Genomic DNA, 22509 nt, shown 5'->3' on the forward strand with positions numbered 1-22509 from the left:
TTATATCCATATAAGAGATCGTAATATCTTCATTCACGTCGATGGTTGTGTATCTTACGCTGGGTCTGGCTGCAGGACCGTGCGGAGGAAGCCCTGGGCACCGGTGCTCCTGTAGGCGAGGTCGGGTGCATCCCAGTTCAGTGTCCCCTCCCCCACCCTCAGCAGAGTGGCCCGGTCCGTCTCCCCCACGAACGGACAGCGGCACATCAGACTGACAGGACACAGCGTGATTTCAACACCTAACACTCACTCACATTCCATGTACTATATGATGAGACTCAAATATTGCATTTATTTATTTTTTATTCATAAATCATACAGTACTTGCCATAAATAGGCCACAACACCAATGGACCTGACAAAGAGAGAGACAATATTTCTGTAGTGAAAAATCGTCACATTTTCCCTTCATATGATAGGAATGTCACATACAGTGGCACAGATGTACTGAAACAGATGTGTTTAGCTTACCAGATATCACTTGCTATAGTGACAGGGTCTTGATGTATGATCTCAGGGGCTACAAACTCAGGAGTGCCGAACTTGCTGTACTGGTGTCTGGAAGTGTCCATCTCTTGACAGAAGCCAAAGTCACAGATCTTGATCTCCTCTCTGGGTGGAAACACCATCAGGATATTGTCCGTCTGTGTGATTGAATTCCAATGGCAAACGGTGGGTGAGGGAGCTTATCATGTCATGACTGAGCTGTCCGTCAAACTATCGACCGCTGTGCATTGTTTCAATGTGCAGAACACCAAAATGAATGCATGAACAATCAAATGAAACATACAGACTGGCTTCGTGAATATGAATGTATGAAGAGCTTACGTTGATGTCCAGGTGTAGGATGTTCATGCTGTGGATGTGACCAACTCCCTCCAGGATTTGCTGAATGTACATCTGCACCTGGTACCATGAACGCATGGTGCAGTTTATAAACATCATAGGGGCAGTCGTAATAGCCTTAGCATTCAGGCAAAACAGGGGTCAACTCAAAACACAGTTCAACAAGGTTGGGTTTACAGTCAAAAGATCAAAGGTTTTACCTCTCTCTCACTGACGGATCCCTTCGACAGCAAATGATCAAGAAGACCATGAGAGGAGCACCTATAGATGGTATTAAGGATGATGTGACGTGTTCAACATGGATCAAATTGAGCACTACATTTCCACTTAGGTCTTCATCGGTGAAGTGGCTAAAAGCGCCATGGGGAAGGATACACTTCAGTGACCAGGACCAGGGTCCTCCGTGTAGAGAAGAAGTCCAGCAGACAGGCCACCCTGGGGTGGGCCAGCCGGGAGAGCAGGTCCCTTTCTTGGAATGCCCTGGTTCTCGTACTGCTCCTCAGGGGCAGGAACTTGGCGGCAAAGCCCTCACCCGTCCTCCTGTGGGTAACCCGCTTTACCACCCCATACGTGCCTCTACAGACACAGGGAGAAGAGGCAAAGGACGGAACCCATTTTAGTTTATTGGAACACTGCTACAGGGAACGTCACCTCCACAGTTGCAGCTTGACTGATTGCTGCAGTGTGAAATATGACACCCAACTAAATGTGTACTTACCTCCCAATCTCCCCATGGACGTCATACACAGACAGCAGCTTCCTCCTCTTCCCAAGCTCCACCTCTCTCTCCTGTGACTCCAGTGGACCTACAGAAAAGAGGATCAGGACCATGCAGTCACATTTAGTCAGCCAGAGAACATCACATTTGTGGTGTTGTGTTGCATTTGGGGATTAGGATGCTCATCTTCTAGGCATTTTGTGTTAAATCTGTCATAGCTTTGGCATCAGCTAGTTTGAATGACAGTAAAAAAATAAGGACAGTGAACGGAAAGACACATGGCTCTAGCGAAAAGTAGTGCACTGCTGTACAAGGGGGATTCATTTTTGATTCATTTGACAGACACCATAGGTGTGTACTGAGGTCTTACCCTCCTCCACTGTCAGCTGAGCCTGACAGGAGGTGTGTCCGGAGTCGTTATAGGCCCAGCAGGTGTAGATGCCACCGTCCTCGCTCTCCGGGCACAGCACAGTCAGCGAGCAGCGGGCACCATTCTGGACCACCTCCACATTCTCATTGGCCAACAGCTCCTCTCCATCCTCCAATCACATGAGAGAGACACTACTAAGGCACAGCTTCTACGACAGCACAGGGGCCAAGTAGTAGAGGAGAACACCAACAATTACCATGCTCGTACTACTCAGTTGATGAATTGTTTTGGTTAGTTATGTCCGGCGGTGTCAGCTATGCTTAAATGTACAGGGGAATGTCATAACGAAGGTTTGAATGAAGTGAATTATAACAGTGAATGAGGTGATGGTGGTCTTAGATTGAGGAAGTTTGACGCGTCCCAACCTTGTACCACTGAATCTCGGGGGTGGGCCTTCCTGTGATGATGATGGTGAAGGTAGCTGATTGACCAGGCTCCACACACAGGTCCTCCACCGGCACCTGGATGGAGGGAGGAGCTGAGGAGACAGGAAGGGAGGTCATTGCATGAGAGGATTCATGGTTTAGGCACAGTGGCCACCTCTTATTAGAAAATGAGAAACGACAGTGTGTATGCACAATTGCAAAGTACAGTACCTGTTGGCATTTCCTCTATGGCCTCAGGAACATAAAGTTCCTCCTCAACCTCAGGTCTCTCCTCAAGCTCAGTGGGGAACTGTGGCGCCGCCACGTGTCCTCTGGCGGTAGGGTCCCTTTCCTCTTGGCTACCCTCGGCGCTGTAGAGAAAAGATATATTGGGATAGAAATAGAGATGGTACAGTAGGATGATGAATGTATCACAGTTCTGGCAGGCAGACTCACGGCTGAGGGTATCCAGGCTGGAAGAGCATTTTGACAACAGATGTGGGGCTGAAGTCTGTCTGCAGCCATTGCTTCACCATGGCAGTGGACCAGCCCTCTGAGTCGGAGTCTGGAAGCACAATGACACCACTCTCAGACTGATACTCTTAGGTGCTGTTAGGGCCTAATAATCCAAAATCATTCATTCATATTAACTGGCCTTTACAATGAATATATCTTTTGAAGCCATGCTAATTTGTGACCGAGGCAAAGCGTGTCGAGACATTAACAACTGTCTATTTAAAAAATATGATAAAAGCAAATGTTAGGAACGTACAGTACCCTTACCTCCAGACTCACATAAGCACAATAACCAGCGCACGTCTTACCTCCAGACTTGAAGGACACCCAATAGTTTGTAAATCAGCCCATGAACAGGACATGGACACATGCCCACTCCCCAGGGGGGGAATAAGGGGCACCTGATGCCCGGCACATGACCATCTTGTATGGGTAGGAGTGGAGAGTTAACTGGGCATGCGTTGGAGAGGAGAGAGGACCCATCCACATGCACTGGGTCCATGATACTGTGAGCATGATGAAGGCTCTGTGAGGTACTTCCTGTTCGGGGACTACAGAGGATGGAGAGCAGGAGGGTTACAGAGAATGGATTGACTCACATGATCAACTGGTGTCCAAAAGCCAAAGGGAAAACTACTTAGAGGTGGAATCATTGCTCATGAAGGAAAGTGATTGATAGATACAGCAATGCCAGTATTCTTATTGTATTATAATTTTTTTTAAGTCATTTTAATCTGCCTTGAAATACAGAAAATATAAATGTACCCTATGTGATTGAATGAATTTCGTTGAAGGTGTTTGAAATGGATGAAATATACACTTGTCAGATATATGGATATAGCAAGGATTTACTGCTGTGTCGTAATCAATCGACTTTTCGGGGTCCTGATATGGACTCTGAGGAGCCGTTATCGGGCACAGATTAAGCCTAGTCCTGGATTAAAAAGTAAACTCAAAGGAGAGTGTCTATTGAAAGTGCTTTTTACTCCAGGACTACTGTAGGTCAGTATCTGTGTCCGGGAAACACCCCTAGATGTAAATGAGCTATGACCCCTTATTTCTCCTGTTTGGAAAAGCTTTTGGAAATCCATCAAGATCAGTCAAATGGGAGGAAATGACCCGGTCCTTTCCAATGCTTTTCATTTCTGAAAGATGGAAACATGATGAAAACATGAGCAAAAACATCCAATACTAAAGTGTATCAATGTCTTTCATGAATATGTACAAACTAGTAATGATATGATATCTATGTTGATTGCTAATGTGGATGACTGGAAGTGTTTATGGTTTCAAGGGTGTTTGGAATGAAATGGGAGAGAAAAAGGGTAACCTGGATAATGAGACAATCCAAATTGAACATGAGGAATGACAATGATGACTGACAGCGTGAAAACAGAGATAACGTGAAGTAAAGTGATCTGAGGTAAAGTAGGTGAAAGTGAAGTGAGGTGAGGTGAAACTAAATAAGGACCATGGCATGTGCTTTTCTGATCCCTCCTCAGTTAACACTGTGCTTGTATTGTCCAAAGAATAAAACTGGGATAAAACAATATTTTTCCTTGTCTCTCATTAGATATCAGTAAGAGTTAGACCTATGGGGTCCTTGTCCTAGATTGTGTTAGACTGTCATCATGTCTTATAGTGTAGAACATGTGGACAATAAAGATGAACATCTCTACTATAGCCCTCTTCTCAAAACCTGTTTCCTTACTCCGAGGTGGACATTTACCTTGATTTGGTGGAGGGAACTCTCCTACTGTACCTTGGATCAAGAGGGCCTGTGGTTGGTCAGGCTCACTGTCCATCACTTGCGCAAAGGCGGAGCACATCTCCGCTTTACTCTTGGCACTGCCCAACTTGTTCCACAGCTAAAACATAACAAGATTTCACATTTTAAACTGCACTGTTTTATAACAGTGCACAAAAGCTCAAAGAATGCCTTGCTATAAAGAACAGCAACAGTATATTGTACCTTCAATGTTATACCTGTACTGTGCACCATGGGGGACCAGCCATTCAGCGCCACTGCCCCCAAACTCCGGAACTCTCTCACCCCAGCCACCCGCAACTCTGACTACATCACCACTTTCAAAGCCCGAACTCAAACCTACCTTTTCCCTCAGCTTAGCTCGCCCCCTTACTCAGCCCTAGCTTAAGATAAGTAGCTTTTGTTTCATTTTAATTGTTTAATCCCTGTTTTGGTTTTTCCACTCTTTGCTGTACAGTGTCCTTGTTTATTTTTAAGGAGTTTTATATAATGTATTATTGTTATTATTATTATTACTATTACCTGTATGTTAGGAACACTTATTACATATGAAGTACAGTACATAAAGGGGTTTCATACATGTACCATAGGCCTACCTCACACCTATACTGTCCCAGGTCTGTCTCTCCAGGGTTCACGATGGTGAGTGTGAGGATCCCACTGCGGGCATCACTCTCTATGTGGTACTTCCTCTGGTCTGTCAGCTCTCTGCCATCCTTAAACCAACTGTCACAGACATGCCAGGGCACACAACCAAATGAAAACATGTGGGACGATCTTAATGGGAATCAAGCAGGTACTAGCCAGGTTGCCATGACATTGTAGGGGGGATCCAGTAAATCCTGTCCAGTTTACTGTACCATACCTGACTCGGGGTAAAGGAGTACTGTGTGTTGAGCAGCTAAACTTGATGTCCTCTCCCTCCAGCAGACATGCACTCTGCAGCCTGGTACGGAATCTGGGGGGTGCTGTAGGACAGGAAATAATGAGTTCATTCACTCTACGCATTAACTTTGCACAATATGCCATGGAGTATACCGTAACATGTTAGAGAGTACAATCATATGGCTATGTTTGTTGTATGTTAGTGTACTTTAGCCCTAATATTCATTAACGTGAAATGCATACAGTGAGTGAGTGAGTGAGAGAGACCAATGCTCTGTTATCCCGGACTGTGGTTGTTTAGTTCAGCACCAGAGCTACTGTAAGTGAACATAGACTCACCATCCACCACTATCTTGGCCAGTGTGCTAGCATGGCCCACAGAGCTGGAAGCGTAGCACAAGTACTGTCCAGAGTCCTCAGGAGTGACACCATCCATGATGAGACAGCAGGTGCCTGCCCGGTCTGCAGTGATGATGTGGTGGGGGCCATCCTCTAGGGCCAGGCCATCTAGGGAAGTGATGTCATATCAGAGCGTCAGAGATCGTACTGCTGTTAAAGAACAGGACATACCTCATTCTGCTTGCTAAATTTGGTACACAAGGTTGTACTCCTTGAACTTCCACACTACTCCCGAATGGCTGGCTAACTAGTCTAAAGCTCAAATCTATATGGTTCAACTATTTGCTATAAACAACTAAAAAAGAACCAACCCTTTGCAAGCTATCTGGTTTGTATACCTTGGAACCAGCTGACCACTGGTTTGGGTGTTCCTATGACTTTGCAGGCCAGTTTGATTGTCTGCCCAATCTTTGTGGTGCAGTCAGCCAGGAGAACTTCAAACTCTGGTGGACCTACAGAAACACACACATGACTACTGTAATAATGGGAAGAGATGAGGAAAAATACATCTAGTGCTGCCCAAATCCAACATTGGATAGAGTTCATGCTGGACAGAGTTAACAGAAGATAAAGCCAGTGTTCGTACACTCTTAGAAAAAAGGTGTTATCTAGAACCTGAAAGGGTTCTTCGGCTCTCCCCAAGTAGAACCATGTAGAACCCTTTCCCCAGAGGGTTCTACATGGAACCCAAAATGGTTTCCCTGGAACCAAAAAAGTGTTTTTCCATTGAACCAAAAAGTGTTCTCCTATGGAGACAGCTGAAAAAACCCTTTTGGAGCCCTTTTTTCTAAGAGTGTATATTAGACAGACTTAACAATGGACAGTGCCAAACGACAGTCATAGAGGAACTCACTGCTGGCAGTCAGGCTGGAGCGTTGCTGCAGCTCTCTCAGGTCTTTGAGCCAGGACAGCTTGAGCAGGGCGGAGCGACCCTGCAGTGTGTACCTCCTCACTGAGCCCCGGTGCTCGTGCCACAGCCCCCAGGACTTCTCATCTCCCCCCACCGTCTCCTTCACCTCCACATCATTCAGCTGGGGAAGGGGAGAAGTTAATATTACAAGGAAGGCACTCTATGTGTAATGGAGATGGTTCGGAGAAACCATACTAAATGTGATGAATAGCCTTGACTTAACACGTGTGTTATCTCCCCAAGCTAACGCTTAGGTTTTATCTCCGAGAGATAACACAATCTTGTGGCTCACAGGAGACCTGGGTTCGAACCCAGGTTGGTAACATAAGCTTGGCACAGAGGAATTGGACTATACATTTACATTGACTGGGGCAAAGGTCAAAGGGCAGTTTGTCACCTTCATCTTGTTCTTGAAGGCGTAGGTGTCAGAGTTCATTCCAGGGTCCCTCTTGAGCTTACACAGCAAGACACAGTCCTTGAAGAGGAACACCTGCCTCTGGTGGCCCCTGGAGGACGTCTTGATCTCGGGAGACTCCTCCCACACAGTGAAAGGACCCTTGGAGGAGGAAAGACGTGGGATGAAAGCTTCAGGAGGAACTGGTTTATCGATGAGGAAAATATGAATGAGCCAATTTCTGCACCAATGCGAGATCAAGATGGCACATTTTAAGCGATGTCCTTGACATTCAACCTTCAATGATGCTATATCCCCATCAGCATCTGAGAAACAACTTCCACTGTTTGTTACAGTACAGCTCAGGTAGTTTAGGCATGTTGGCATACTCTAAACCAGGGCTATTCAATTCTGGTCCCGGAATTGAGATTATCCTGTACTTTTACATAATTTTTAGCCAGTAGTTCTGAAAGTAGAGCTCACGAGCCAAAAGGTGCCCCCCTGACAATTCCGTACCACATCGCATAGTTGCGGTCAAATACACTGCTCAAAAATATAAAGGGAACACTTAAACAACACAATGTAACTCCAAGTCAATCACACTTCTGTGAAATCAAACTGTCCACTTAGGAAGCAACACTGATTGACAATAAATTTCACATGCTGTTGTGCAAATGGAATAGACAAAAGGTGGAAATTATAGGCAATTAGCAAGACACCCCAATAAAGGAGTGGTTCTGCAGGTGGTGACCACAGACCACTTCTCAGTTCCTAGGCTTCATGGCTGATGTTTTGGTCACTTTTGAATGCTGGCGGTGCTTTCACTCTAGTGGTAGCATGAGACAGAGTCTACAACCCACACAAGTGGCTCAGGTAGTGCAGCTCATCCAGGATGACACATCAATGCGAGCTGTGGCAAGAAGGTTTGCTGTGTCTGTCAGCGTAGTGTCCAGAGCATGGAGGCGCTACCAGGAGACAGGCCAGTACATCAGGAGACGTGGAGGAGGCCGTAGGAGGGCAACAACCCAGCAGCAGGACCGCTACCTCCGCCTTTGTGCGAGGAGGAGCACTGCCAGAGCCCTGCAAAATGACTGTATGTGTAGATGTGCACCACATCATTGCTTCCTCTCTCGCTCTGCTGTGTGTGTATCTTGCTAGCTGTCACTCAAATGGCGAGGGGCTGAAGCTCATTGGCTAGAACTCAAATTGCTAGATGTAAAACAGAAATTCTGGTCATATATTTTGCATGTATGAACGACATATTGGTACATCCAGCCCAAAATGGGAGGGTTAAAAAAATACCTCGCAGTCGCCAAAGTTCCGGAGCATGTCTTTAACTGCACTCACCTGGTGTACCAGGTCTGAATTAGTACCTTATTAGAAGGAGAGGATGAAAACTAGGAAGTGTTTCAGCCTTTCAGGACTGACATTCTATGGAGATAAACTGTGGTTCAGGAAGGGGTGGGTTACCTGGCGGACAGGTTCTCCTAGTGCAGTGAGTGGGGCAGGGTAGTTCTCAATCAGAGACACCTGGTGTAGGTTGTCAGAGCGCCAGGGCAGACAGGACACCACGGAGAAGGCGTCCTCCAGCAGAAGGCAGCTTTTCGCACACTTAGCCTTGTTCTTGATCAGTTCCTGTCAACACAAACACAGGGAGAAATACATGGGAATAAGGCTTCAGAAAGGTCTCAACATGGACACTTAGAATCAGATGATGAGCACTGACCTTGAGCAAGGCCTGGTAGGTCTGGATCCTCTCCACTGGTCTCTGTAAGAAGGTGATGACATCCAGGACTGCAGTTTCGGGGTGCTCAGGGTCTGTTTCCGTGTTTTGCTGGAACACAAAGTTCCGTACACGTGAATGTGAGCATGGAAAACTGGAAGCATGCGAGTGCAAATAGTTTTTCTTGTGGGAGTGGGGGTCGATTTTTGTGCATTATGGTAAATTATCAGATTGCATACCTTGAAGTACTGCTGGATGGTCTTGTCAGTGACACAGGCCTCTGCCTGTGATTGGCCCACCATGTATTGCAGATACTTCTCAAAGTCCACTGCATGTTTGACCAGATGCATGGCCACGTCATCGTCAGTAGAACACTCACTCAGACTGGGCAGAATAGATCTGAGTATTGGGTAGGAAAATAAGGACAGTATTTATTTCAAGTTTTTATCTTACATTTCATTACTTGAGTAAAAAAAACGTATCTAAAACCAGCTCTCCATCTCAACAAAGAGAACAGGTGTGACCTCTCGTGTAAAGCCATGATGTCCTTTATATTGCGGAAGATGGTTTCTTTCTGGTTGATGATGTTGATAGGGACATGAGGGCTGGTGTCTAAGTGGTGCAGGTGGTGGGACATGAATTCCTTCATCTCCTTCACAAACTCTTCCTCCCCATCAATCAGCCCCTGGATTAATTGGCTAAAGACAGAAGGGAATGTAGACAGTTTTCTTTGAGAAACAATGTGAATCAAATATGCGGAACACACTGTAATCAAGTAATATTTGTTCACTCACCTTAGTGTTCTCCTGTAGTTCTCCCCTGTAGACCCTGGTACATCCAGCTCCTGTTGTGGTGTCCTCATTTGTGGGAATGTCTCCTTTACAACAAAAAAACAGTGAAAGGTTGAATTAATGCATGGTGAAATATTATCATTACCTCTGCCGAATCCTGTTTACATGACGAAACATAAAAAGTGGTTGTTTGCACGGTCAAAACATGTCGACTTTGTCCATTTTATGCCCATCCTTTATGCCCAACCAGGGCATACTGATGACCTCATACCTTTCTCTTTTTCTCCAGGTATGCAGGAGAGACCCATCCTTGGCGTGAGGAGGCGGTCTTGGAGGGCTTGGTGCGGACCAGCCACTTCTCCGGGTGGACAGAGTCCAAGACCTCCACGTACTGACCCTCCTTCAACACAAAGCTCTCCTTGTCGCCACCTTGTTGAGGACTGCAGTTAGCTCTGGCCACGTATATATCAAATGTCTATGGAAAAGAGGTTGGTAAAAAAAATGGTGGTTAAATGCTTGTCCAAGCAAATGTTACTGTATAAGGACCAATTATGATAAGGTTACTGTATTCATTAGTGAGATAAAAAAAAGTATACTTTTTGTCTCAATGAAAAAACGTGATCAGAACACATTGTTTGAAGGAGGGCTCATGTTCAAACCATACTGTACCTCTATTCTATCCTCGTCACAATCGGACTCCGAGCCAGAGCCTGTAAGAGCAGCAGGTGTGTGGGAATGATAGTGTTTGGGGGATGGAGTCCTCAACATGGCATCAGGTACTGATGGGACATTCAGAAGTGGTGAGAGAAGTGGACAAAAGTGTGCAAAGGTTAACACCCTAGGTTATGAAATACTGTAGATAGCTTTCGAACATACCAGAGATATTACATTTTTACTTTTGCCACTCTTACTTTGAATGAGCAGAGTGATTATAGAGTGGACTGGGTCAATTAGGTCCCTTTTAAGGGTTTATTCAAAAAATCTCATCAAATTGTACTTGTCACATGGCCGAATACAACAGGTACCGTGAAATTCTTACTTACCAACAATGCAGTTTAAAAAAAAATAAAGTTAAGCAAATATTTACTAAATACACTTTAGTAAAAAAAAGTTACACAACAAAATAACAGTAACGAGGGGGTCAATGCAAATAGTCCGGGTTGCCATTTGGTTAATTGTTCAGCAGTCGTATAGAGGTAGAAGCTGTTAAGGAGCCTTTTGGACCTAGGCTTGGCGCTCCGGTACCGCTTGCCATGCGGTAGCAGAGTGAACAGTCTATGACTTGGGTGACTAGAGTCTGACAATTTTTGGGGCTTTCCTCTGACACCGCCTAGTATAGAGGTATGGATGGCAGGAAGCTTGGCCCCAGTGATGTACTGAGCTGTACGCACTACCCTATGTACCGCCATACCAGGCGGTGATGTAACCGGTCAGGATGCTCTTGATGGTGCAGCTATATAACTTTTTAAGGATCTGGGGACACATGCCAAATAATTTCAGTCTCCTGAGGGGGAATAGGCGTTGTTGTGCCCTCATCACGACTGTCTTGGTGTGTTTGGACCATGATAGTTTGTTGGTGATGTGGACACCAAGGAACTTGAAACTCTCGACCCGCTCCACTACAGCCCCGTCGATGCTAATAGGGGCCTGTTAGGCCCTCCTTTTCCTGTAGTCCACTATCAGCTCCTTTGTCTTGCTCACATTGAGAGAGAGGTTGTTGTCCTGGCACCACACTGTCAGGTCTCTGACCTCTTCCCTATAGGCTGTCTCATCGTTGTCGGTGATCAGGCCCAACACCGTTGTGTCATCAGCAAATTTAATGATGGTGTTGGAGTCGTGAGTGAACAGGGAGTACAGGAGGGGACTAGGCACGCACCCCTGAGTGGCCCCCGTGTTGAGGATCAGCGTGGCAGATGTGTTGTGCCTACCCCTACCACCTGGGGGCGGCCCGACAGGAAGTCCAGGATCCAGTTGCAGAGGGACGTGTTTAGTCCCAGGGTCCTTAGGTTAGTGATGAGCTTTGTGGGCGCTGTTGAACGCTGCGCTGTAGTCAATGAACAGCATTCTCATATGGGTATTCCTTTTGTCCAGGTGGGTCTAGGGTTTCCGGGATGATGGTAATGGTGTTTCTGAATAAACGTTCTACTTGTTTTATTGCCTTGTTATTTTACCATGCATTATGGTGTATAATTTGTCAAATCAATACGAATCTGCCTCTGTCATCGGCTTTTTGCGGAGCTGTTATAAGAAAATATAACGATCAAAAATGTGTAAAATGGTTTGGTCCATTTCCCATGAACCTGTTACATTGTCAATTTCACTTTCTCTTGTCTTCAGCTCTATTAGAGAGGGTATTTGTTCTGCACTGCTAAAACATTCAACTATATTTCCATTTACAATTGTGAAATATATTCCTTGTAAATAATATAAAACATATATATTTAACTCTTATTTTACCAGGAAGTTGATAAAATAAGGTTTAAATTAAATAAGAAATGTGTTAAAAATTGTTTGTTGATAGTATGACCATCTGTAGAGGTAGGGTAGGTAACCTAGCAGTTAGTGTTGGGCCAGTAACTGAAAGGTTGCTGGTTCTAATCCCTGAGCTGACAAGGTGAAAAAAATCTGTTGATGTGCCCTTTAGCAAGGCACTTAACCATAATAGCTCCTCTAAATCGCTATGGATAGCAGCGTTCTGCTAAATTACTAAACTTTTTTTTTAAATGACTATCAGAAATATCCAAATAACGCGTGACGTTTTTTGTTATCTAATGTTTGTTTCTCAATGATTCTGGTGGTTTTTATGCTCAATCTCAACATTTGCTAAAACTGGCTCAAAACCTTCTTTCCATACATTCAAAGCCATTAAAAGCCTTGATGCTAGCAACCTTATCTGACTCCAGTCACTGTTAATGGACAGGGTCAGCATAGGCATGGCTGCTTTGCCTAGCTTGAAGTGGCTTCATTCAAGCCATTTCCATATTTTGAGCATGTGCATTACCTAAACATGTTGTGTGGCTATTGCCGTGGTAAGCTGTGCACAGGCAAACACCATGACACCCTCTACCTCACTGCTAGAAGCCGGGCACGTGAACAGAGTGAGAACTGGATGGTCCACTTGTCTAACATTTTTACTCAGATTTGGACATATCTTGGACATTTACTTTTGCTTTGTAGATGAAAGGAATGGGAATGACTTTGTCTTACCTGAAAATGTAAGACATAGCTAATATCGTGCTAGCTATAAAGTGATACAGTGCATTCGGAAAGTATTCAGACCCCTTCACTTTTTTCACATTTTGTTACATAACAGCCTTATTCTAAAATGGATTAAATAATTTTTTCCCTCATCAATCTACACACAATACCCCATAAGGACAAAGCGAAAACAGGTTTTTAGAAAATGTTGCTAATTTATTTCAAATAAAAAACTGAGATACCTTATTTACGCACGTATTCAGACCCTTTGCTATGAGACTCGAAATTGAGCTCAGGTGCATCGAGTTTCCATTGATCATCCTTGAGATGTTTCTACAACTGGATTGGTCCAGCTATGGTAAATTCAATTGATTGGACATGATTTGTAAAGGCACACACCTATCTACAGTTGAAGTCGGAAGTTTACATACACTTAGGTTGGAGTCAATAAAACTCATTTTTCAACCACTCCACAAAATTCTTGCTAACAAACTATAGTTTCGGCAAGTGGGTTAGGACATCTACTTTGTGCATGACACAAGTAATTTTTCCAAGAATTGTTTACAGACAGATTATTTCACTGTATCACAATTCCAGTGGGTCAGAAGTTTACATACACTAAGTTGACTGTGCCTTCAAACAGCTTGGAAAATTCCAGAAAATGATGTCATGGCTTTAGAAGCTTCTGATAGGCTAATAGACATCATTTGAGTCAATTGGGGTTGTACTTGTGGATGTATTTCAAGGCCTACCTTCAAACTCAGTGCCTATTTACTTGACATCATGGGAAAATCAAAAGAAATTGTAGACCTCCACAAGTCTGGTTCATCCTTGGGAGCAATTTCCAAACACCTGATCGTACCACATTCATCTGTACAAACAATAGCACGCAAGTATAAACACCATGGGACCACGCAGCCGTCACAACGCTCAGAAAGGAGACACATTCTGTCTCCTAGAGATGAACGTACTTTGGTGTGAAAAGTGCAAATCAATCCCAGAACAACAGCAAAGGACCTTGTGAAGATGCTGGAGGAAACAGGAACAAAAGTATCTATATCCAGAGTAAAATGAGTCCTATATCGACATAACCTGAAAGGCCGCTCAGCAAGGGAGAGGCCACTGCTCCAAAACCGCCATAAAAAAGTAAGACTACGGTTGCAACTGCACATGGGGACAAAGATCGTACATTTTGGAGAAATGTCCTCTGGTCTCTTGAAACAAAAATAGAACTGTTTGGCCATAATGACCATCGTTATGTTTGGAGGAAAAAGGGGGAAGCTTGCAAGCTGATGAACACCATCCCAACTGTGAAGCACGGGGGTGGCAGCATCATGTTGTGGGCGTGTTTTGTTGCAGGAGAGGCTGGTGCACTTCACAAAATAGATGGCATCATGAGGTAGGAAAATTATGTGGATATATTGAGGCAACATCTCAAGACATCAGTCAGGAAGTTAAAGCTTGGTCGCAAATGAGTCTTCCAAATGGACAATGACCCTGTAACGGCGTTCCTCCTCCTCTTCATACGAAGAGGAGGAGTAGTGATTCGACCAACGTGCAGCGGGTTGTGCATACATAATGATTTATTAACACAAAGACGAAACACGAAAACAAACACTTGGAAGGATTACAAAATAACAAACCGACCTAAACAGACTTAAACTTAAGAACTACATGTAACACGAAGAACGCACGGACAGGGAAAACAGACTACACAAAAACCGAACAAACATACCGAAACAGTCCCGTGTGGCGCAACATACACAGACACAGAAGACAACCACCCACAACGAACACTGTGAAACAACCTACCTTAATATGACTCTCAATTATAGGAAACGCCAAACACCTGCCTCTAATTGAGAGCCATACCAGGCAACCCTTAAACCAACATAGAAACAGAAAACATAGACTACCCACCCAAATTCACGCCCTGACCAATTAAACACATACCAAAACAATAGAAAACAGGTCAGGAACGTGACAGACCCCAAGCATACTTCCAAAGTTGTGGCAAAATGGCTTAAGGACAACAAAGGCAAGGTATTGGAGTGGACAACACAAAGCCCTGACCTCAATCCTATAGAAAATTTGTGGGCAGAACTGAAAAAGTATATGCGAGCAAGGCCTACAGACCTGACTCAGTTACTCCAGCTCTGTCAGGAGGAATGGGCCAAAATTCACCCAATTTATTGTGGGAAGCTTGTGGAAGGCTACCCGAAACACTTGACCCAAGGTAAACAATTTAAAGGCAATGCTACCAAATACTAATTGAGTGTATGTACACTTCTGACCCACTGGGAATGTGATGAAAGAAATAAAAGCTGAAATAAATAATTCTCTCTACTATTATTCTGACATTTCACATTCTTCAAATAAAGTGGTGATCCTAACTGACCTAAGACAGGGAATTTTTACTTGCATTAAATGTCAGGAATTGTGAAAAACTGAGTTTAAATGTATTGGGCCGAGGTGTATGTAAACTTCCGACTTCAACTGTAAGGTCCCACAGTTGACAGTGCATGTCAGAGCAAAAACCAAGCCATGAGGTCAAAGGAATTAGAGCTCCGAGACAGGATCTTATCGAAGCACAGATCTGGGGAAGGGTACCAAACATTTCTGCAGCATTGAATGTCCCCAAGAACACAGTGGTCTCCGTCATTCTTAAATGGAAGAAGTTTGGAACCACCAAGACTCTTCCTAGAGCAGGCTGCCCGGCCAAACTGAGCAATTGGGGGAGAAGGGCCTTGGTAAGAGAGGTGACCAAGAACCGGATGGTCACTCTGACAGAGCTCCAGTTCCTCTGTGGAGATGGGAGAACCTTCCAGAAGGACAACCATCTCTGCAGCACTCCATCAATCAGGCATTTATGGTAGAGTGTTCAGATGGAATTCACTCCTCAGTAAAAGGCACATGACAGCCCGCTTGGAGTTTGCCAAAAGGCACCTAAAGGACTCTCAGACCATGAGAAACAAGATTGTCTGGTTTGATGAAACCAAGATTGAACTCTTTGGCCTGAATGCCAAGCGCCACGTCTGTAGGAAACCTGAGACCACCCTACGGTGAAGCATTGTGGTGGCAGCATCATGCTGTGGAGATGTTTTTCAGCAGCAGGGACTAGGAGACTAGTCAGGATTGAGGGAAAGATAAAGTGCAGAGAGATCCATGATGAAAACCTGCTCCAGACCTCAGACTGGGGCGAAGGTTCAACTTCCAACAGGACAACAACCCTAAGCACACAGCCAAGACAACAGTCTCTGAATGTCCTTACATAGGTCAACCAGAACCCGGACTTGAAGCCGATCAAACATCTTTGGAGATACCTGAAAATAGCTGTGTAGTGATGTTCCCTATCAAACCTGACAGAGATTGAGAGGATCTGCAGAGAAGAATAGGAGAAACTCCCCAAATACAGGTGTGCCAAGCTTGTAGCCTCATACCCAAGAAGACGCGAGGCTGTATTTGCTGCCACAGGTACTTCAACAAGGTACTGAGTAAAGGGTCTGAATATTTATGTAAATGTAATATTTCAGTTGTTGTTGTTTTTTAGCAAAAATGTCTCAAAACCTGTATTTTTTCATTATGGGGTATTGTGTGTAGATTGATAAGGAAAAAAATATTTTTTATCCATTTTAGAATAAGGATGTAATGTAACAAAATGTAGAAAAAGTGAATGGGTCTGAATACATTGTGAATGCACTGTATGTCGCATTTGCTATTTAGTTGTAAATATGTATGCGACTGTTAAAACTACAATGGATTACTTGTTTTGATTGTTGTTTTCAAGCAGCTAGCTAGTTAGTGTAGCAGGCTTGTTAGCTAGCTGACTGCGTCATGCATTGGTTTGTTTTATTTTAATATAAAATGTTGCTTCGCTATTCAGTTGCAACTAGCTATAACTTTGTGTATCCTTGACGTTGTGTTATATTTCTGATGTCTGTTATCTGAAAGATTAGCTAGCTAGCCAGCTAGCTAGCCAGCTACTTCACTTCACACTAGTGGCACGGAATAGCCATGCTCATTGGAAGAATTGTAAATCCATTGTGAAAGGCTTTGGAGTTTGACTGGCGATTTATTCGGATGAAATGTGTCCATATATTGGTATTTTAGTGCCACCTATCAGTTGTAACTGTGGATGCTACATCGGTCAATGGCTAAACTCAGTTGAGCAGTGTGTTTTTGTCAAATTATAGCAATGAAATATGCCGCTATCAGAGGCTATTGCTTGTGTTTTTTGGCTACATTGGTATTTACATTTTATGAAAATTGTTTGTCAGTTTTGGTTAATAGCCTATGGTTATTGGAGCTATCTGTTGTATGGTGTATTTGGGCATCATCAATGTTTATTTGTGAGTACTGTAGGTCTGGCTTTGATAAAAGACAGTGTTCATCCAGCCACCGACCTCACTGCACGTCGCTGGTATGCAAACTCCGGTGCCACAAGCATTGCATTTGCACGTGCACAAATACTTATATAGGTCTAAGCATCACTGTGTCTTCTCCTATTGGAGAAGGTGCAGATGCAGTTAATAGGAATTGAACTAATGCCTGTTATTTTCGATTTATATAACTCTGCCTCTACTCAACACAATGCAGAGTGCAACCCATTATATGTGCATGGTATTACATTACAGCCATTAGTGTTAAAGTGAATGGATTCAGTACAACATGTGAAATACCATCACCACAAAAGGTAACAACTCAATATTTAGATCTAACAACATAACAGAATTTGGCTGACCTTTGACCTTCAAATGCCTCGGTGGTTGAGGCGTGACTTTCTGTTCTTTATCCTCCTTATTGGATAACTGGTCGTCTGACTTAATGGCTTCTTTTTCGCTGTGGGAATATATGTTCTTATTAACAAACGCCATAGAACGGGAGGATATAGTTAAATGTTAAATTATGATTTTGAATGTCTTACCTGGGGTGATCTCTGGGGATTATGTCAGCAGGCTCTATGAAATCTGGAGCTGTGTCGTAGTCAGAGGGACTAGACACTGGGGAAACAGAGAAAATACATTATCATTGTCAGTTAAAGGGGCAATCTGCAATTCAACAACAAAGTGACAACCCCGCTACTGTTTTGGTGAACATCTGAGGGATGGGACTGGAGAAATGTAAGTACAATAAAATTCATTGACAGAGCTATGGATGCAAGGAATGACCATCCATGAGATCAAAATGATAGTTTGAACCATGTTTTGAGGGTAATCAGCAGAGGTGTCATGCCCATAGATGGCACAGGTGCACATGCCCCCTCAGATTTGTTCTGTATTTTTTTTTAAATATAAAATAATAGTATTTTGTTGTTTGTTTTTTCTCTGTAATACCACTAGCCACTTGTCAATTGTATGAAGTTGGTTTTAGCTAGCCCAGATAGGTTCCCAACCTCCCAACCACATAAGTAGCTTGTCTAACCATCTTAGCTGGCATGCCTGCTGGCAAGATTGGTAGACTTTAGAAAAGCAAGCAATAAAGTAAATGTACTGAATTGCACCCACATTTCTTTCAATATTTTACCCAGATTTTAGCAGAGATACAGAAAAGCATATTTAGTTTCTTTAAAAAAAAAGAAACACCAGTCAGGAGGACAGACAGTTCATTAGATATGCAGAAAAACAACAATATTTTTTACATAGAATTGAGCAGAATGATTTTGGCTCTAGACTGCAGGAAAAAGCTGTTTCTAAATTCTCCAACTTATGGACCGGAGACAAAGCCTCTCTACGGACCACCCCCCAGTCATCCTCACGTACTTTGTGCCCTCTCAGACTTTTGGGGTGAATGATGCCCCTGTATACAATGTCTTCTTTACAATTGCATTGTTTACAAAACGGAGTGAAACAAGCTTATATTTTGGGATCTGATGGACTACGACAGTTGAATGAAGCTCATGAGGCATTTACACATAACATTCTCAAGAATCAATGGGAAAATATAATTAATTTTGTCCAAAAAGAGATGTACAAATGGCCCCTTTAATAAGGCAAAGATGAATTTCAGTCTGTCGGCAAACAGCTACAACTCACTCCTAGCAAATGCAGACACAATTACTGCACAGGACCCAGGTCACGTACTAAGGACATCTATAATGTTTCTAACTTGACTTACTAGAGCTGGCGGCGATAAGGGAGGCCCTCCTCCTCTCCTGCAAGGTCATGTGGGGATCCTCCTCTGTCAGATTGTAGGCCTGCCACAGGGAGATCCCCTCACACTCCACAGACTCCACAGTCTCCTTCCCAGGGGTGGAGGTCTGGGCTGGCTGGAGAGGGCCAATGGAGGCCAGGACTGGGTGCACAGAAGGGGTGGAGGGCTGGGCTGGGGCTGCGGGCCTCTGGGTAGATGGTGGCTTTTGAGGTTCACCCACTGTAATGTTACCATTATATGAGGACACACCAAACGTGTTGGCCACCTCACAGGTATAGACCCCAGTGTCTATGGCTGACATGTTGATGATCACCAGTGTGCAGACGCCATCCTCTGAGGTGTTCATACGGTGGCGTTGGTCTCCTATGACCTCCTGGCTGTTCTTCAGCCAGCGTACTGCGTTGAGCTTCCCTTCCACCTTACACTCCAGCTGGATGGTACCATTGGTCTCAGCATTCTGGTTCTTAAAGACCTGCTTGAAGATGGGCCGCATGTCTTTGCGGGTCTTGTATCCCTTGAAAGCTGCCTGGATCTTGATGGCAGCTTCCAACATCTCATGTTCGTCCTCGACACTGTCAAGTGCAATTTCGTCAACTTGCTGAGTCATCTGTAGCCCCTTGGGAACTCCAGCAACAGCGACTACAGGCTTGCTGGTCCTCTGGTTGACTGTTACCTGGGTGGGGGCCTCAGTAAAGGACTCATCCTCTGAGATATGGAGTTGGTTATCATCCTCCATCATCTTGGGTTTTTCAGTCTCCTGCACTGTAGACCTTGCTGGCTGTTTATCCCTCTGTTCTATCTCTGTCTCCTTCAGAATAGACTTCACTGGATGTTTCTCTTGATGGCCTATTTCTATATCTATCTTCTTTTTAGATCTAACAGATCTAACCATCTGTTCTACTCCATCATCGGACACTATAGATGATCGTCTCACTGGTGGCACTGGCTGTTTCACCACTTGGTCTATACCAGCATCCAACACTACAGACGCTCTTCTCGCTTGGGGAACTGGCTGTTTCCTCACCTCGTCTATCCCAGCATCTGACATCATAGATGCTCGCCTCACTGCTGGAACTGTCCGTTTCCTCACCTCATCTACCCCAGCATCCGATACTACAGATGCTCGTCTCAATGGTTGAACTGGCTGTTTCACGACTTCCTCTATCCCAGCATCCGACACTACAGATGCTTGCCTCACTGGTGGCACTGGCCGTTTCCTCACCTCGTCTACCTCAGCATCTGACATTATAGATGCTTGTCTCGCTAGTGGAACTGAGTGTTTCCTCAACTCTTCTACCCCAGCATCCAAATCTGAAACTACAGATGCTCGCCTCCCTGCTGGAACTGTCCGTTTCCTTACCTCATCTACCCCAGCATCCGATACTACAGATGCTCGTCTCACTGGTGGAACTGACTGTTTCCTCACCTCATCTACCCCAGCATCCGACACTACAGATGCTCGTCTCGCTGGTGGAACTGGCTGTTTCCTAACCTCATCTACACCAGCATCTGACATTATAGATGATTGTCTCGCTAGTGGAACTGTGTTTTTCATCCCTTGGTCTATCCCAGAATCCGATACTACAGATGCTCGTCTCACTGGTGGAACTGTCCGTTTCCTCACCTCATCTACCCCAGCATCTGACACTACAGATGCTCGTCTCGCTGGTGGTACTGGCTGTTTCCTCACCTCATCTACCCCAGCATCTGACACTACAGATGCTCGTCTCACTGGTGGAACTGGCTGTTTCCTCACCTCATCTACCCCAGCATCTGACACTACAGATGCTCGTCTCGCTGGTGGTACTGGCTGTTTCACCACTTGGTCTACCCCAGCATCCGACACTACAGATGCTCGTCTCACTGGTGGAACTGGCTGTTTCCTCACCTCATCTACCCCAGCATCCGACACTACAGATGCCCGTCTCGCTGGTGGTACTGGCTGTTTCACCACTTGGTCTATCACAGCATCTGACACTACAGATGCTCGTCTCGCTGGTGGTACTGGCTGTTTCACCACTTGGTCTACCCCAGCATCCGATACTACAGATGCTCGTCTCGCTGGTGGTACTGGCTGTTTCACCACTTGGTCTATCCCAGCATCTGACACTACAGCTGCTCGTCTCACTGATGGAACTGACTGTTTCCTCAACTCTTCTACCCCAGCATCCGGATCTGAAACTACAGATGCCCGCCTCCCTGCTGGAACTGTCCGTTTCCTCACCTCATCTACCCCAGCATCCGATACTACAGATGCTCGTCTCACTGGTGGAACTGGCTGTTTCACCACTTGCTCTATCCCAGTATCTGACACTACAGATGCTCGTCTCACTGGTGGAACTGGCTGTTTCCTCACCTCATCTACCCCAGAATCTGACACGACAGATGCCCGCCTCGCTGGTGGCACTGACTGTTTCAGGACTTGCTCTATCCCAGCATCCAACACTACAGATGCTTGTCTCACTGGTGGAACTGGCTGCTTCCTCACCTCGTCTACATCAGCATCTGACATTAAAGATGCTTGTCTCACTGGTGGAACTGGCTGCTTCCTCACCTCGTCTACATCAGCATCTGACATTAAAGATGCTTGTCTCACTGGTGGAACTGGCTGCTTCCTCACCTTGTCTACCTCAGCATCTGACATTAAAGATGCTTGTCTCACTGGTGGAACTGGCTGCTTCCTCACCTCGTCTACCTCAGCATCTGACATTATAGATGCTTGTCTCACTGGTGGAACTGGCTGTTTCCTCACCTCGTCTACCCCATCATCCGACACTATAGACGCTCGTCTCGCTGGGGGCACTGGCTGTTTCACCATGTGGTCTACTTCAATCTCCTTCACCAAAGACTTCAATGGCTTTTTTTCCTCTGTGTCCCTCACCATAGCTCTTACTGGCTGTTTCACTTGCTGTTTCTCCTGCTGGTCTACCTTAATCTCCTTACCAATAGACCTTAATAACTGTTTATTACGTAGGTCTACCACCGTCGCTTCAGGATCCAGGTCTTCCTCTGACCCCACAATGGATGCCCGGATCATGCCCTGTTTCTTTGGCCCTGGTGGAGGTGTGGGAGAGGCAGCCTTCATGGGAGGCATTGTCTTGGGAGGTTCTGTCTTGGCTGGGGGAGGCTTTACTGCCACAGAGGCTGTGGTCTCCACACCACCTGCCTGGCACGTGTAGCTGCCACTATCCTTGGGCTTCAGCTCCAGGATGTGTAGCTGAAACACACAGCCGTCCTGTTTCATCTGGTACTTATTGTTGGGCCTGAGAGGCAGCCGGCCCTTCCTCCACTGGACTGGGACTCCAGGCTTAGACAGTTCACAGGACAGGAAGGCTGTGCCTCCTTCCTCAGCCTCCACAGCCTGCAGCTCTTCTTCAAAGCATGGAGGCAGCTCTGGAGAGACGGACGACAATTAG

General features: G+C 45.1%; 1 protein-coding gene across 1 annotated transcript in view; it reads right to left on the reverse strand.

The window, feature by feature from the left end:
- The window catches only part of LOC129869345 (obscurin-like), a 90766-nt gene that overhangs the window by 12812 nt on the left and 55445 nt on the right, over window positions 1–22509 (reverse strand). Inside the window, exons 45-72 of the mRNA XM_055943677.1 lie at window positions 19058–22486; window positions 17868–17943; window positions 17685–17782; window positions 10415–10524; window positions 10017–10220; window positions 9749–9831; window positions 9479–9652; window positions 9194–9353; window positions 8958–9065; window positions 8702–8866; window positions 7235–7393; window positions 6781–6958; window positions 6266–6379; window positions 5868–6035; window positions 5509–5611; window positions 5240–5369; window positions 4638–4743; window positions 2816–2924; window positions 2591–2730; window positions 2360–2472; window positions 1935–2103; window positions 1565–1652; window positions 1222–1422; window positions 1047–1107; window positions 829–906; window positions 472–644; window positions 329–355; window positions 59–211 (exon numbers count right to left, since the gene is read on the reverse strand). Of these exons, the coding sequence (XP_055799652.1) occupies window positions 59–211; window positions 329–355; window positions 472–644; window positions 829–906; window positions 1047–1107; window positions 1222–1422; window positions 1565–1652; window positions 1935–2103; window positions 2360–2472; window positions 2591–2730; window positions 2816–2924; window positions 4638–4743; window positions 5240–5369; window positions 5509–5611; window positions 5868–6035; window positions 6266–6379; window positions 6781–6958; window positions 7235–7393; window positions 8702–8866; window positions 8958–9065; window positions 9194–9353; window positions 9479–9652; window positions 9749–9831; window positions 10017–10220; window positions 10415–10524; window positions 17685–17782; window positions 17868–17943; window positions 19058–22486 (6877 nt within the window). The remainder of the gene's footprint in view (window positions 1–58; window positions 212–328; window positions 356–471; window positions 645–828; window positions 907–1046; window positions 1108–1221; window positions 1423–1564; window positions 1653–1934; window positions 2104–2359; window positions 2473–2590; window positions 2731–2815; window positions 2925–4637; window positions 4744–5239; window positions 5370–5508; window positions 5612–5867; window positions 6036–6265; window positions 6380–6780; window positions 6959–7234; window positions 7394–8701; window positions 8867–8957; window positions 9066–9193; window positions 9354–9478; window positions 9653–9748; window positions 9832–10016; window positions 10221–10414; window positions 10525–17684; window positions 17783–17867; window positions 17944–19057; window positions 22487–22509) is intronic.

This window comes from Salvelinus fontinalis, chromosome 14 (assembly GCF_029448725.1).
Source record: "Salvelinus fontinalis isolate EN_2023a chromosome 14, ASM2944872v1, whole genome shotgun sequence".
NCBI lineage: Eukaryota > Metazoa > Chordata > Actinopteri > Salmoniformes > Salmonidae > Salvelinus > Salvelinus fontinalis.